General features: G+C 46.9%; 1 protein-coding gene across 1 annotated transcript in view; it reads left to right on the top strand.

Moving 5' to 3' along the window:
• Window positions 1-14,693, top strand: part of ETFA (electron transfer flavoprotein subunit alpha) — a 58,135-nt gene that overhangs the window by 26,269 nt on the left and 17,173 nt on the right. The window contains exons 7-8 of the mRNA XM_040413606.1: window positions 9,909-10,010; window positions 11,069-11,137. Of these exons, the coding sequence (XP_040269540.1) occupies window positions 9,909-10,010; window positions 11,069-11,137 (171 nt within the window). The remainder of the gene's footprint in view (window positions 1-9,908; window positions 10,011-11,068; window positions 11,138-14,693) is intronic.

Here is a 14,693-nt window from a genome sequence, read left to right as displayed (position 1 = left end):
AGATTTCTCAACTTATAGTGATGTAAACATACAATGGTTGTTCTGGAACCAATTAATATTGTAACTTGAGGGACCACTGTACATTGATCCTATAGCATCAAATTCCAGAAAACAAAAAGGTGAAACCGATAGTGTAATCTAGGGTTGGGTACTAGGGTTGCACCGAGGATCGAACTTTCGCTGATACTTTTGTACCCGGATTGATACGATACCACCAAGATTTGCTATTTTCCAATTTCCCCCAAGCCCCCCCACTCCCAGTATATTCATTGGTGGCAGTGGCAGCTTTCGATCGGAGCCCCAGCAATGAGATCGCTCCGATCTGTTACCATGGCAGCCTGGATGCTACTAAAGCCTTCCATGGCTGCCATGGAAACCTCCCTGCTGCTGTGTCCACAAAGCCCAGGGCAGCAGGGAGAGTTTATCCTAAAAGAGCTCTATTAGGGTGAATAGGACAAGGGTTAGGGGGCTAATAGTTATTAAATAAAAAGTAAAAAAATATAAATCACCCCTTTTTCGGAATTGTACATTTAAAATATATAAACAATAAAAAATGAACATATTACCGTATTTTTCGCCCCATAAGACGCACTCCCCCCTCTCCCTAAAATGGGGGAAAAAATGCCCCTGCGTCTTATGGGGCGAATGCTGACATTTATGTATGAGCGAGCGGGGAGGGACTGGGAGGAGGAGCTGGGGGCTGGCAATTGCGGCGGGGCGGTGCAGTCACTGTACTCTGGCCTCGCCGCTCCAGTGCTGCACTATACAAATATAAAATGTCTCATTCAATTAAAAGTGATTAAACATGCACCCCACTTTTAATATTACCGTACACCCTAACAGCTTCTGTAGAATGCAGGCAGGCCGGGGCGGGCGGCAGCATAACTCCCTGATGTCACGTGCCTGCGCCGCCTACTTTATGAATGAAGCAGGCGGCGTAGGCACGTGACGTCAGTGAGTGCCTGCCTGCGTTGAACAGAAGCTGTTAGGATGTACGGTAATATTAGGAGTGAGGGGGCATGTTTAATCACTTTTAAATGAATGAGACATTTTATATTTGTATACTGGAGCGGAGTCGGGGGGGGGGGGGGGGGGGAGAGAATCTGTGGATGACAGTTTTATGGGGAACATCTGTGGAAGGCACTGTTAAGGGCTGGGGGGGTCTGTGGATGGCACATATATAACAGTGCCACCCACAGATCTCCCCCCCCCCCCTCTTCCCCGTGACAGTGTCGGCCACAGATCCCCCCCCCCCCCCTGTGACAGTGTCGGCCACAGATCCCCCCCCCCCTGACATTGAGGGCACAGATCCCCCCCTGTGACAGTGTCGGCCACAGATTCCCCCCCCCCCCCCCCCGTGACTGTGTCGGCCACAGATCTCCCCCCCCCCCCCTTCCCGTGACAGTGTCGGCCACAGATCCCCTCCCCCTGTGACGGTGCGTCGGCCACAGATTCCCCCCCCTGTGCGGTGAACGCCGTAATAAAAACTAATTTTTTAGTCACCTTGTCCCTCCAAACAATAGGATAGGACTATAATGGGCTAGACGTTCCATAAAATGCGGAATGCACGCGGCATTTTTGGTGTTTTATTTTTTTCGCGTGATATTGAATTGTATAAAGTATCGCAATACTTTTTTATGAAATCGAATCAAAATTTGACAACCCTAGTTCATCGTGAGACCAAAAGTAAATGGTGATTCCTATTGAATGACGGCAAACGGAGAGCTTGAAATTTGTGACATTGATTCAGAAAGTATATCAGGAAATTGTATAACTATTTTATTAAAAATAAACTTTGTTTGCTGATACTGGAATGCCTATTTTAATGGTGGTCCTCACTAGAGATGAGCGAATCGAAGTTGACTAAGTGGAATTCGATACGAATTTCAGGAAAAATTCAATTCGCTCCGAATGACCTCATGCTTTGTGTTAACGAATCGCTTTTTTTCCTAAAATGGCTGCTGCACGTGTGAGGACATGGAGAAAGGAACTCTGGGAACGAGGGATCACCCATAATGCCATGCATGCAGCCAGTCAGCTGCCAGCCAGCCCTGTGATGTCACAGCCCTATAAATAGCCTCAGCCATCTTGGATTCAGTTATTTTCCAGTGTACTTAGTGCAGGGAGAGACTTCTGCAGGCGCTACGGACAGTGGTAGAAAAGACTTTATTGTGCTGAAAAAACGAGTTAGAAGTTCAGGGAAAGATTTAATCAAGGTGTACGGAAAGGATAGGGAGTCCTTAGCTACACTATAAAAGGAGAACAGGGTGAGTGTACAGCCTGGGTAATAGGAGTGATTCTATTACATCTTTCTGCACTTATTGGGGATCCAAATAGCAGTTATACTGCTGCTTTTAGGTTGTTTGCATTATATGATACATCAGTAATTCCAGCAAACCTTGCTTGTGATTGGGGTACAAGTGCTGTGTGATACAGCCATTAACAGGGTGTATTACTAGGAAATATTTGTACGTCTTATTAGACCTTGTGCGGTGCAGTTATGTTCTAAAGCCTTTTTTGCGGTGTATTAGTGGAAAGAAGGGGCTTATTAGCCTTTGTGTGGTGAAGTTAAAAAATCACAACCTTTTTTGGGGCGTATTAGTGGAAAAAAATTATTTCCCGTTCATCGGTGCAGTTGTTATATGTTCTAAAGCCTTTTTTGGGGTGTATTAATTTCCTATTTATTTATTTGATCTAACAGTATGTCAGACAGAGAAGTGACAGGCCCAGCACAGGGGACAAGCAGAGGCCTAAATGTTTCTGGCGCAGGCAGAGGTTGCAGCAGAGTAAGGGGGCATGGCAGAAGGGGTCACTTCGAGAGGCCTGAGCTCCCGGTGTCCCAGCAACCCAGCGGTTTTTGAATGGTTGACTCTGTCATCCACTTCGTCCCAAGTGACATCAGACACCCCCAATCAAGAGTCAGTGGGTTCGTCAGACACAACCCTTAGTTGGCTTGGCCCGGGAGCAGGCCCCATGTTCTCACCTGTCCTCAACCTGCCTCTGTCCACTTCTGACAAGTATTATATGCTGTTGGCTCAGCTCCACTGTACAGCGAGGACGAGCTACTAGAGGACAGTCAGCAGCTACTGGCCAGCCAAGATGTGGAGGAGACATCTGCTGCATCCTCCGATAGATGGGCAAGTAGTGATGAGGAGAGTGGCGTGGGAGCTGGCGTTGCGATCGGTCAGGCTCCTGGCTCAGAGATCGTTGAGGAGGACATCAGTGACGTGCAGTCAGTACTCTATGATGTAGCCCATCCCAATTGGGAGACGGGTGACGAAGGGGCTTCATCATAATCATCATCATCGGTAGAAGAGGGTGGCAGCTTGCGTGTGAGGCAGCGGCGGAGCCAGCAAAGCGGTAGCGTGGCCGGGTGGCAGCAGTGGGAGGTTGGGAGCCAATTGTGCCTGGAATAGACCACCCGCTTCGCAGGAGCCTACCTGCCCAGAAAGTAGTGGTGCAGGGGTTTACGGAGGCAACGGCTGTAGCAGTCAGTCAGTGCAGAGTGTTGGGGGTAAAATCACCCACTCGGCAGTGTGGCAGTTTTTTGTTAAGCCGCCGGAAGAGGTGAACATGGCCATTTGCCGAATCTGTGGGTAGAAGGTGAAGCGTGGCCAGGGTTGCCAATGTTAGCACAGTGCCCCTGCGTCAACATATGCAGCGTCACCATAAAGTGGCCTGGGAGAACAGTGGCTTCGATATGGTGGTCCAGCCTGCCACAGCAACCGCTGCATCGCCCAGTGGCACGCACCCGATTTCAGGCAGTCAAGGGCTCCACCACCTCAGCCAAAGGGAGCTGTCTGTCCTTCCCATCATCTACCGGTCCTGATGCTCCTGCTCCTGTCCTTCTACTCGTCACGCATTTCATCAGCAGTCGATCACCGAAGCGATTGGCAAGACACAGCAATACGCATGTGGTCATCCAACGGTGCAGAAGCTGAAGGTGCTCATGGCCAAGTTGCTGGTGCTGCAGTCCCTCACTTTGCAAGTGGTGAACTCTGCACCTTTCAGAGAACTGATGGCTTGTGCCGAGTCGGGGTGGAGAGTCCCAAGCCGTCATTTCTTTGCCAAAAAGGCAGTACCGGCCCTGCACACATGTAGAACAGAAGGTGGACCAGGCCTTGAGCCTGTCGGTGTCTGCCAAAGTGCACGGCAGCGCCGACGTGTGGAGCTTTAACTACGGGCAAGGACAATATACAGTTGTGTTCCAAATAATAGCAGTCAGACATCACTAACCTGATCCATCACTGTTTTTGGTAGAAATGATATTTCTACATGGCAAATACACTGCCTGTCCCAAAAAAAAAGTAGCCACCTGGATTTAGCTAAGCAAATAGGTATGAGCCTCCTATTGGATAATTACTGCATGGGCGATTGTCTTTCAGCTGGCACCAAGTTATTTAACCCCAACTGGTGCAGTGAGTTGCTTCTCATTTCTTAAACAGCCTGTCGAAAGACACATCTTGTGGTCGTGGAAAAGATGTTAGTCTGTTTGAGAAGGGTCAAATCATTGGCATGCATCAAGCAGAGAAAACATCTAAGGAGAATGCAGAAACTACTAAAATTGGGCTAAGAACTGTCCAACGCATTATTAAAAACTGGAAGGATAGTGCGGACCCATCGTATTCGAGGAAGAAATGTGGCTGGAAAAAAATCCTGATTGATCGTGATCGGCGATCATTTTAAACGTTTGAAATCAAATCGAAGAAAAACAACAGTAGAACTCAGGGCTATGTTTAATAGTGAAAGTAAGAGCATTTCCACACGCACAATGCGAAGGGAACTTAGGGGATTGGGACTGAACAGCTGTATAGCCGTAAGAAAACCGATTTATCAGTGAGGCAAACCAGAAAAAAAGGCTTCAATTTGCTAGGGAGCATAAAGATTGGACTCTGGAGCAATGGAAGAAGGTCATGTGGTCTGAGTCCAGATTTACCCTGTTCCAGAGTGATGGGCAGGTCTAGGTTCAGCGTACTGTGCTCCAAGAATGAGGTCAGCTGATTACCTGAACATACTGAATGACCAGGTTATTCCATCAATGGATTTGTTCTTCCCTGATGGCACGGGCATATTCCAAGATGACAATGCCAGGATTCATCGGGCTCATATTGTGAAAGAGAGCATTGTTCATGGAGCATTAAACATAATTTCCACACATGGATTGGCCACCACAGAGTCCAGACCTTAACCCCATTGAGAATCTTTTTTTTTTGTATTTTCTGACGACAATTTTTTTTTGGCAGGCAGTGTAATTTTACTAGCAGGTGTAGTAGAGTAATAGAAACCCAACAGTCAAGACATGCATGCTGCTGATTCTCTGTAATTCAATCACTTATTGAAAGGGGCATTTTCAAAATAATAGCAGTGTGGAGTTCAATGAGTGAGGTCATTCATTCTTTGAAAAACAGGTGACAATTATTGCCCTTATTTAAGGAAGGAAGGCAGCAAATGTTGTACATGCTGGGTACAGTGCATTTCTCTCTGAAATTCTGAGGAAAATGGGTCGTTCCAGACATTGTTCAGAAGAACAGCGTACCTTGATTAAAAAGTTGATTGGAGAGGGGAAAACATATAACAAAGTGCAGAAACTGATAGGCTGCTCAGCTAAAATGATCGCAAATGCTTTAAAATGGCAACTAAAACCTGAAAGACATGGAAGAAAGCGAAAAACTACCATTCGAATGGATAGAAGAATAGCCAAAACGGAAAGGACTCGGCCAACAATCGGCTCCAGGAAGATCAAAGAAGGTATAAAGTTACCTGTGAGTACTGTTACAATTAGAAGACGCCTATGTGAAGCCAAACTATCTGCAATACGCCCCCGCAAAGTAGCACTGTTGAAAAAAAGACATGTGCTGAAGAGGTTACAATTTGCCAAAGAGCACATTGACTGGCCTAAAGAGACATTTTGTGGACTGATGAAAGTAAGATTGTTCTTTTTGGGTATAGTGGGCAGAGACAGTTTGTCAGACGACCCCCAAACACTGAATTCAAGCTACAGTACACTGTGAAGACAGTGAAGCATGGTGGCACAAGCATCATGATATGGGGATGTTTCTCATACTACAGTGTTGGGCCTATTTATCGCATACCAGGAATCATGTATCAGTTTGATTACATCAGAATACTTCAAAAGGTCATTCTGCCTTATGCTGAAGAGGAAATGCCCTTGCAATGGGTGTTCCAACAAGACAACGACCCCAAACACACCTGTAAACGTGCAACATCTTGGTTCCAGACCAACAAGATTGACGTTATGGAGTGGTCAGCCCAATCTCCTGATCTTAATCCAATAGAAATCTTGTGGGGTGACATCAAAAATGCAGTTTCTGAGGCAAAACCAAGAAATAAAGAAGAACTGTGGAATGTAGTCCAATCATCCTGGGCTGGAATACCTGTTCACAGGTTCCAGAAGTTGGTTGACTCCATGCAACACAGATGTACAGTAGTTCTCAGAAACAGTGGTTATGCAACTAAATATTAGTTAAGTGATTCAAAAGAAAGCAAAATCTTCAAACATTTTTCAGTTTATATACTGAATGTTTGAGTTTGTAAAGAAGAATACAAACACTGCTATTCTTTTGAACAGTCTAATATTCACTTCAAGTTTTAGACTTCAGAGTAACAACAAAAATGTTATACATTTTTTTTTTTTTCATGTTTTGATTTGGAATATAATTGTGTAGTGTTCCCAATGCGATTGTGTGTTTGGAAATAAAAGCTATTAGAAGGATTTTGAGCTTTATTCACTTTTTTAAACACACTGCTATTATTTTGAACACAACTGTATGTCCTTTATGGCCCACTGGGTAAATGTGGTTTCTGCCCAGCCACACCAGCAACTTGGCCAGGTGACGCCGCCTCCACGTTCTCACTCCGTTGGTCCTGCAACAATGTCCGCCTCCGCAAGAACAATTCACAGTGCCTCAGCATACCACATGTGCAGGGCACGGCGGTGTCACTCTGTTCTACACCTCGTTTGCCTGGGCGAACTGAGTCACACAAGGGAGGAACTTCTCTGCGTCCTTAAAAGATCCAATCCTGGCTTTCTCCGCGAGAACTCAAAATCTGTACCATGGTGACCGACAACGGGAACACCATGGTGTCGGCGCTGCGTCAAGGAGGGCTGAGCCATGCGCCCTGCATTCCGCATGTGTTCAATCTGGTTGTCAAGCGGTTCCTGAAGTCTTCCACCTATCTGCAAAACATCCTAAAAATGGCAAGGAAACTTTGCATGCACTTCAGCCACTCGTACACCGCCAAGCACACCCTCATTGAGCTACAGCGGCAGAACTGCATTCCCCAACATAGGCTGATATGCGATGTTTCCACCCATTGGAATTCCACCCTCTATATGTTGGACCGACTATACGAACAGAGAGAGGTCATAAACGATTTCTTGATGATACAGGCGGACAGAGGTATTCCCTTGTGTAACTTTGATTTTGGCCAATGGCAGCTCATGCATGGCATCTTCTGTTTGCTCAGGCCCTTTGAGGATGGCACGTTATTTTAGTCGCCAGGACTACAGGATAAACAACGTCATTCCACTGCTTTATATCCTGGAACAGATGCTGGTAAATCTGGCTGGTCAGGGGACTGGAGATGTGGCACCTACATCTCCCGGCCACATGAGCCCTGTGGGGGCTGAACTGGAGGAGGACGACATTGGAGCACAAGCAATGTGTAGCAAAATGGTTTTTTTTTCTACACCGGAGAGGAGGAGCACGAGCAGCCGGAGGAGCAAGCGGGAGATGAGGAAGACTATGCAGATGACCCAGGCACACAGTGGCAGTATGCAGTGCAAATGCAGGCAGGGAGTCCCTCCGAGTCACTTGCGCAAATGGCCAGCTGCATGCTCACTTGCTTGGGTAGTGACAGCCGAATTGTCACCATTCGGCAGAGGGATGACTTCTGGCTCTCCACCTTGTTGGAACTTCGCTACCGATCCAAAATGGGGGCCTTTTTTACACCAGAGGGAGGACAAACTGAACTACTATAGAGACATCTTATGTAGTCAGTTGGCCGATGCCTATGTGTGTCATCGTCCATCCTCTCGCAGGTCTGAACGGGGGGTCCTCTGTGCTCACGTTCCACTGCCATGGCTGCTGTGGCAGGGTGGGGGTGTAGGAGCAGTACCAGCTCCATCAGCAGCAACTAGAGTCGCTGATGAGCAGCTTTCTTCCCCCGCCTAGTGAAGAAACTACTCGCCAACAGCTAGACCTGGAGCAGAACCTAAACCAGCAGGTGGTGGCATACTTGGACAGCACCCTGCCACCCCACATTGAAGATCTGCTGGACTACTGGGCAGCCAAACTGGATTTGTGGCTGCAACTGGCCTAGTTCGCCCTGAAAAAGCTGTCCTGCCCGGCCAGTAGTGTGGCATCAGAGCAGGTGTTTAGTGCGGCGGGGGCCATAGTTACCCCAAGTAGAACTCTCCTGTCCATCCAAAATGTGGAGAGACTGACCTTTTGTCAAGATGAGTCAGGCGTGGATCAGAAAGGGTTTTCAAACACCAATGCCTGATGCATCAGACTAGATTTAGATTTATATACTTTGACAAAAGAGACCGGTTTCTTCTGGCTACCTGCCTCGGCTTCTATTCTGATGCTGCCACCCGCCTGATGCCACACATCTGATGCCAAGTGCTCCTTCTTACACCCACCATTGTCACCGGGTACTGTTATTGCCACCCACCTCCCCACTCTGTCACCGGGTCACTCTGTGGTCTCCTGATGCTAATTCCACATCACCACTCAGGTCTCCTCATGCTGCTGCTGCCTTCTCCACACTGTCACCTTGCCACTCTGTAGTCTTCTAATGCTGCTGCCATCTCAGAACTCTGTCTCTGGGCCACTCTGTGGTCACCTCATGCTGCTGCCACCTCACTACTATGTCACTGGGCCACTCTGTGGTCTCCTCATCCTGCTTCCACCCTCCCCACTTCATGACTGGGCCACTATTTTGCCTTTTTGGCCTGGTTGACATCATTTATTTGACCCTTCTTCTGATCTGTCAGAAGGAAGGAAAAATTAGATGCACAACAGATCCTGTATATGTAGCAGCTGTAAGGCCTGTATGACATGGTCCCATCAGAATTGGCTTATACAAAACACAGAAGATATGCAAATATTCCATTTACATGTCATCTTTGTTTTGGTTCCACTCCTTTTTTATTAATTTTTTTTAATTTTTAATTTTTTTTGCTTTAGCAATACTGATGGATTACTGACCAAATGCTGACCGAATGAAGGCGGATGCTCAAGAGATAGAATCCGTTTTTTGGGGGTTTATTGTTCTGACTGATCAGAGGAAGGGCAAAATAATCAGTGACATCAACACAAACTTACTGTTGACACCCTCTCCACTCTGTCAGGGGGGCTCTACTTGTATAAGCGTTTAATAGAACAGGTTCTGTAGACATCTATGTGGAATCAGCTGACGACTGTGTAAAAGGAGTGCGCTTCTTCTTGACGCCAACATCGACCTGTAAGGTCACACTTGAGTTATTTGATCAGTTTTGGCCCCTTAACTGCCCAAATAAGTGAAGTGTGCATTGATTCTAAGAGCGACTCCTGTCATCTGCGTGTCATACTGACTCGCTGTATTGTTTCACTACCACAGCAGACTCCCTATGCGTGTTACTGCAAGGCACAGTGTTCTACACCACTATACAGGCTCCATGCAGCCAGGAAATAACAGTTTTATTAACGAGATTCGCCACAAATTTGGCGAACGAGCCGAATCTCTAGTCTCCACCCTTGCAACTAAGCTTTGTATACCTGTCCTTTATGACCATGACTTCAGTACCTATCTGGTTCTATTATTGCAAGATTAAATTGATGCAATCAATACATCATAACCCACACAGCAAAAAAATTATCTAAAATGTATTTTTGGTGTTGTAGTAACTCCTCCTGCACCGGCTGGAAAAACTGAGTGGTTAGAGCAGAGCCTGACAAAAAGTGATCGTCCAGAATTGACCAGTGCAAAGGTTGTTGTGTCTGGAGGTAAGTTCACAGTAGATGTTTGCACTGGGTGATTATTATACTCTGTTTAGTAAGACTTTTTTTTTTTGCATTAAGGCAGCAATTAGTTTATTTGGGTACTGATGTTAAAACCAGTGAAACAGTAACTGTAAAGCAATGTGGAATATGTGCCTGAAGAAGGTGCCAGTTCATTACCTTAAAGTAGGTTCAGTCCAAATTATGATTTTTTTATATTTTTATTTATTTATTTTTTATTTACAATTAATATCCTCACACACTGCATATTTCTTTCCCAAATACCTATATTTCATGTCGGAGCTTCCCTTCCCTCTATTCTCTGCATAAGCTGATCTAGGTAGGGTGTTTACATGCAAAACTTCCTGTTTTCATCAGCTTTCAGCAGGGTTTGCTAGCCAAACCCAACATGCTTTGCCCTTTTTAATATTTCTCAGGAGTTCCTCCGCCTGCTACGCTACTGCCTGTGCAGTAATCACACCCTTGCACCTGCCCTCTTCTTGCCTAGTTAGGTATAGCGAGACCTGTTAATCATTACAGAGCAAACCATGCTGGGTTTGACTCATGAAAACAGGAAGTTCTGCATGTAAACATCCTTCCAGGACGCATGCAGGGGAAGGAAATCGCTGACCTAAAAAGCAGGTGTTTGGAGTATTGAATGCAGATAAAATTTACTATGGGGCCAAATAACTTATTTAATGCGCATCTGAACCTATAATGGGAATCTCATGGGTAGATTGAAAGATTATCAGCAGCACCCACTAGCTTCTTATTTTATTTTTTTCCCTTTTACCTAGTCTATATGTAATGTAGAATCATATACCTAGTCTATATGGAATCATTTAATTAGAAGTATAAAACATGCTTAGATTTAGAGCTTTGTTATGTTAGTAATATTTGTTGACTAGACATTCTAAAAAATTGTTTTTGTCATTTGACTTTTTTATATATGATTGTTTCTGCAAAGCCATTACACTACAAGGGCATAAATTTAGCTAGAGTATATTTTCCATACTTTTCTTGCAATATATATTAATACCTGCACTTTTTCTCTTCAATCTTAGGTCGAGGGCTGAAGAGTGGAGATAATTTTAAATTGCTGTATGACCTGGCAGATCAACTGCATGCTGCTGGTAAGCACACCCATGCATACATGTACTCACACATATACAGAGCTTATTGCTAACCAGTAGGTCACACACGAGTAGGAGTATACCTGAAAGGGGTTTAGGGTAGCGGTATGGTGAGGCTTCTTCAAAGAGGGTAGCTCATGCTTTGAGAACATTTGAGTTCAGCCATCTCTTTAATAGTCTGTAAACTTTATCTGGACTTCCTCTTGTTGGCAGTATAGCAGTGTGGATTTTGCTGCTATGAGCCAATACATCAGGGAGGGGGACAAAGATCAGACTTCAGTTATCCAAAAGTTTTAAGAATATTTCTATTTTGTCCAGTAACTTGTCTGTGAAGGTTCTTATTCATCCAGGTCATGGTATATCAGAAGTAATGTGTCAGAGCAACTGACATTTTCGCTAGACATCCATTTGGCTTCCTCAGTTAGAATGACTTGTACACTAAATCTCTGGCATCAAATTCTGGTGACTCATTACCAGTATTGAATGTCGTTGATTTCTTGTACTGTCCAAATAAAATGACTAGTGAAATGTCTTCAAAAGAGAGTGCAGCAAGCCCTCATGATGTGACTTATTACTGGTATCCAGTAACTGTTATTTCTCGCCCATATTCATTGGGGGACACAGAGACCGTGGGTATAGCTATGTCCTCTATGAGGCGTTGACACTAGTAAAACCTGTTAGCTCCTCCCCTGGCAGCTATACCCCCTCCAGCCTGGAGAGAGAGCTTCAGTTTTTTCTAGTGTCAATAGGAGGCAAGACCTCCCTGCTCTGCAGGGATCTCCTGAAGATTTTTTATTTTAGTTTATTTTTATTTTTTCCTTTTTCAGATGGGAAAACAGTGGACGCCTCGCCTCCCTGTTCTCCCTTGGTCGAGTTGCGCCAGTGCCGGTCATCCGCACTGCTGCCTCCCCCACAGAAGACAAGGTGGACCAGGGCAGCCTCACTCCTCTGCATCCCGCCAGCCAAGGGGTCACCCATCCAAGCCCCCCTTTTCCAGCGTCCTGCCACTACGGTGCCAGTAGCTGAAGGGGTGACCCTGCTGTACCAGAGGAGGGGTGAAGATGGCGGCAGGAAAGAGAAGAGAGGTGAGTACACGGGACTAGGTAAGTATGTCCCTCCTGGGTCGCCCCCTCCCTCCCTACCTGGTGGCAGTGATGCAGAGGTTAACAAGGTAATCCAGCCCTTCTAGCTGTGTGGTTAAATTCCTTGCCTCTGATTCAGAAGGTCGTGGGTCGAGTCCCAGCAGAAACAGGGCTTTAGTATAGCCCAGCACCCTACAGCCATTCCCTTCTTCCCCCTCTGGCAGGTTTTATTCATTGCCTAGCAGGGAGGCACATAGGGGGTTAATGTCAGTGGAACCCCTGGCAGGCTTTCTCCATGACAAAGCGGTGAGCAGGGAGTCCGAGCGCACGGCCAGACAGATAATCTCTGCCTGTGTTGGACCGCCATGACCAGAGATCCGGAGCGGACGCCGAGTGTGCCGCTCAGGAAAGGGTTAAACTTTGCAGGAAACTCGGCCGTGCACCGCACATGTTTTTTTTTTTTTGCATCTTTTTTCCTCGCAACCCCACCCTTCCTCCCTGGGTCACGCTCAGACAAGGACTCGCCGTATACATGAGTCCGAAGCAATCTCCTAAGATTGCTTCTAAGGTGGCCAATGGTACTTGTCATATGCATTAACCCTTCCTTAGGTGGAGTAATTGCACTACTTCAGGATACAGTACCTGTCTTATACATTATCCTGCCATGGGTGGACTAAGTACAATGACATGGGTTTCGGGACCTGCTACATGCATATCCATATCATGCATATCATGGCGCGTTGACATTGTCACTGTTACATTGTGTGCTGTATGCATTATCCCCTTACTTAGGTGCAACAATTGCACTCCCACGGGGTACAGGACTCTCCATATGCACTAGTTCTAGCCGTGGGCATTCGCGCCCCCCCCCACCTTCATAGGTAGGGTATTCTCCCTGCCACTGACTAGTACTTGCCGTATGCATCGACCTTCCTTGGGTAGCTAATTACGCTACCATTAAATACGGTTCCGACTGTCGCACTAGCCTTTCATAGGTGGAGTGTAGCACATCACCGTGCTTCTGTTGCATTACCCCCTTCCGCAAGTGATCAATAGCGGGGAATACCTAAACATCTTCGGATGCTGCAATTCTGCGGCACCACGGCTCTAGGTACCTTCGCTTATTTCCAAGGGGGCGTGACAACAGTCGGTTCTTGCAGGTGCCCGGCATTCTTACCCTAGTGCTATATGGGTGCCACCAGTGGACACGGTGGCTATTCCTTCCTTTTGGGGCTGGTTTCGCGCATGATTAGAACATCCTCTGTCTTCTTAGGGGGTTCCTAGCATCACTTATGTGTTCCAGAGACCCCCCCCCCCCCCCCCCCCCATCTCCATGGGCCTTCTTTGTTCCAGTCGGTCATGATATTGTCCGCATCAATACGTAGTGCGTACTCCATTGCACATATATGGTGAGTACGTTCCAGCGAGTCGAGTGTTTCACTGACTCTGTATTCTCTATCCACCACTCCCCCTTCTCTGGGAAAGTGGTTATGCTGGCACTCTGGTTTAGCTCCTGCAACTTGTTCTACTCCACAGGTGCAGCTTTTTCACTAATGCTTGAGTTCGTGGTCACTCCAGTGGGACATCCCCCTCAGGTAGGGGTCCTACCCTGGAGCTAGCTTGGCAGTTGCGCCAGTTCTGCTCTCTTCCAGGTAGAGTTTTCAGGTTAGCTCTACTTAACTGGGGCAGTATGGTACGTGGCTTCTACGGATAGTCTCGGGCCTCCCCCTCAGTTTTGCGCTGGCTTCTACTGTGGGAGCGGTGTTGCTTACTACTACATGCTTGGGTTCTTACTGCACAGCTCTTTTGTCAGGCGGTGGACTCTGTTAGCACTGAATTCGGTGGCCTCTACGGGTGACCCTCTCCTCTGCTGGGGTATGGGGCTAGCAATACAGTGTGGCTCCCCTTGTTTGGCTTCCTCCTCAGGCGGTGTTTTTGCACAGCCATTTAGTCCTTGGCTACCTTTGTGTATAGCGCTGGTCTCAGACGGGAATGGGCTTAAACGTAGCCTATTCTTCTCCTGTCTTTTCCTCCTCTGGCTCAGGGTTCATTGCCATCCCGCATGACTTTGTAGTTCCTACGTTGCTACCTTCCCTCATCTGCATTTGCAAAGGGTTTTAGTTTAGTGGCCTTCCATTCCAGGTACGATCCGGTCCTCCACATTCCTCCTTCTACAGGGACTCTTCCATTCTTCCGGATGTTCTAACTGTATCTTCACGAAGCTTCCCACCTTTCTCTCCAGAGCCAGAGTTCCGGAAGCATGTGACGTGGACGCCCTGATTCTTCTTGGCGGGAGTTCTCCCTCCTTACGTGTTTCTTCCCCCTCCTTCGCAGGGTTCTACGGAGGATCCAGATGGAGGACATTCCGACAAATACTAGTCGCTTCGAGTTGACCCCGTCGCGCGTGGTATGCGGACCTCGTTCTCCTTCCTGGAGACATCCCTTGGTCACTGCCACTCAGGCGTGGCTATTAA

Source organism: Bufo bufo, chromosome 1 (genome assembly GCF_905171765.1).
Source record: "Bufo bufo chromosome 1, aBufBuf1.1, whole genome shotgun sequence".
Lineage (NCBI taxonomy): Eukaryota > Metazoa > Chordata > Amphibia > Anura > Bufonidae > Bufo > Bufo bufo.
Note: the sequence above shows the minus strand (reverse complement) of the source record. Positions and strands in the feature narration are given on the sequence as shown.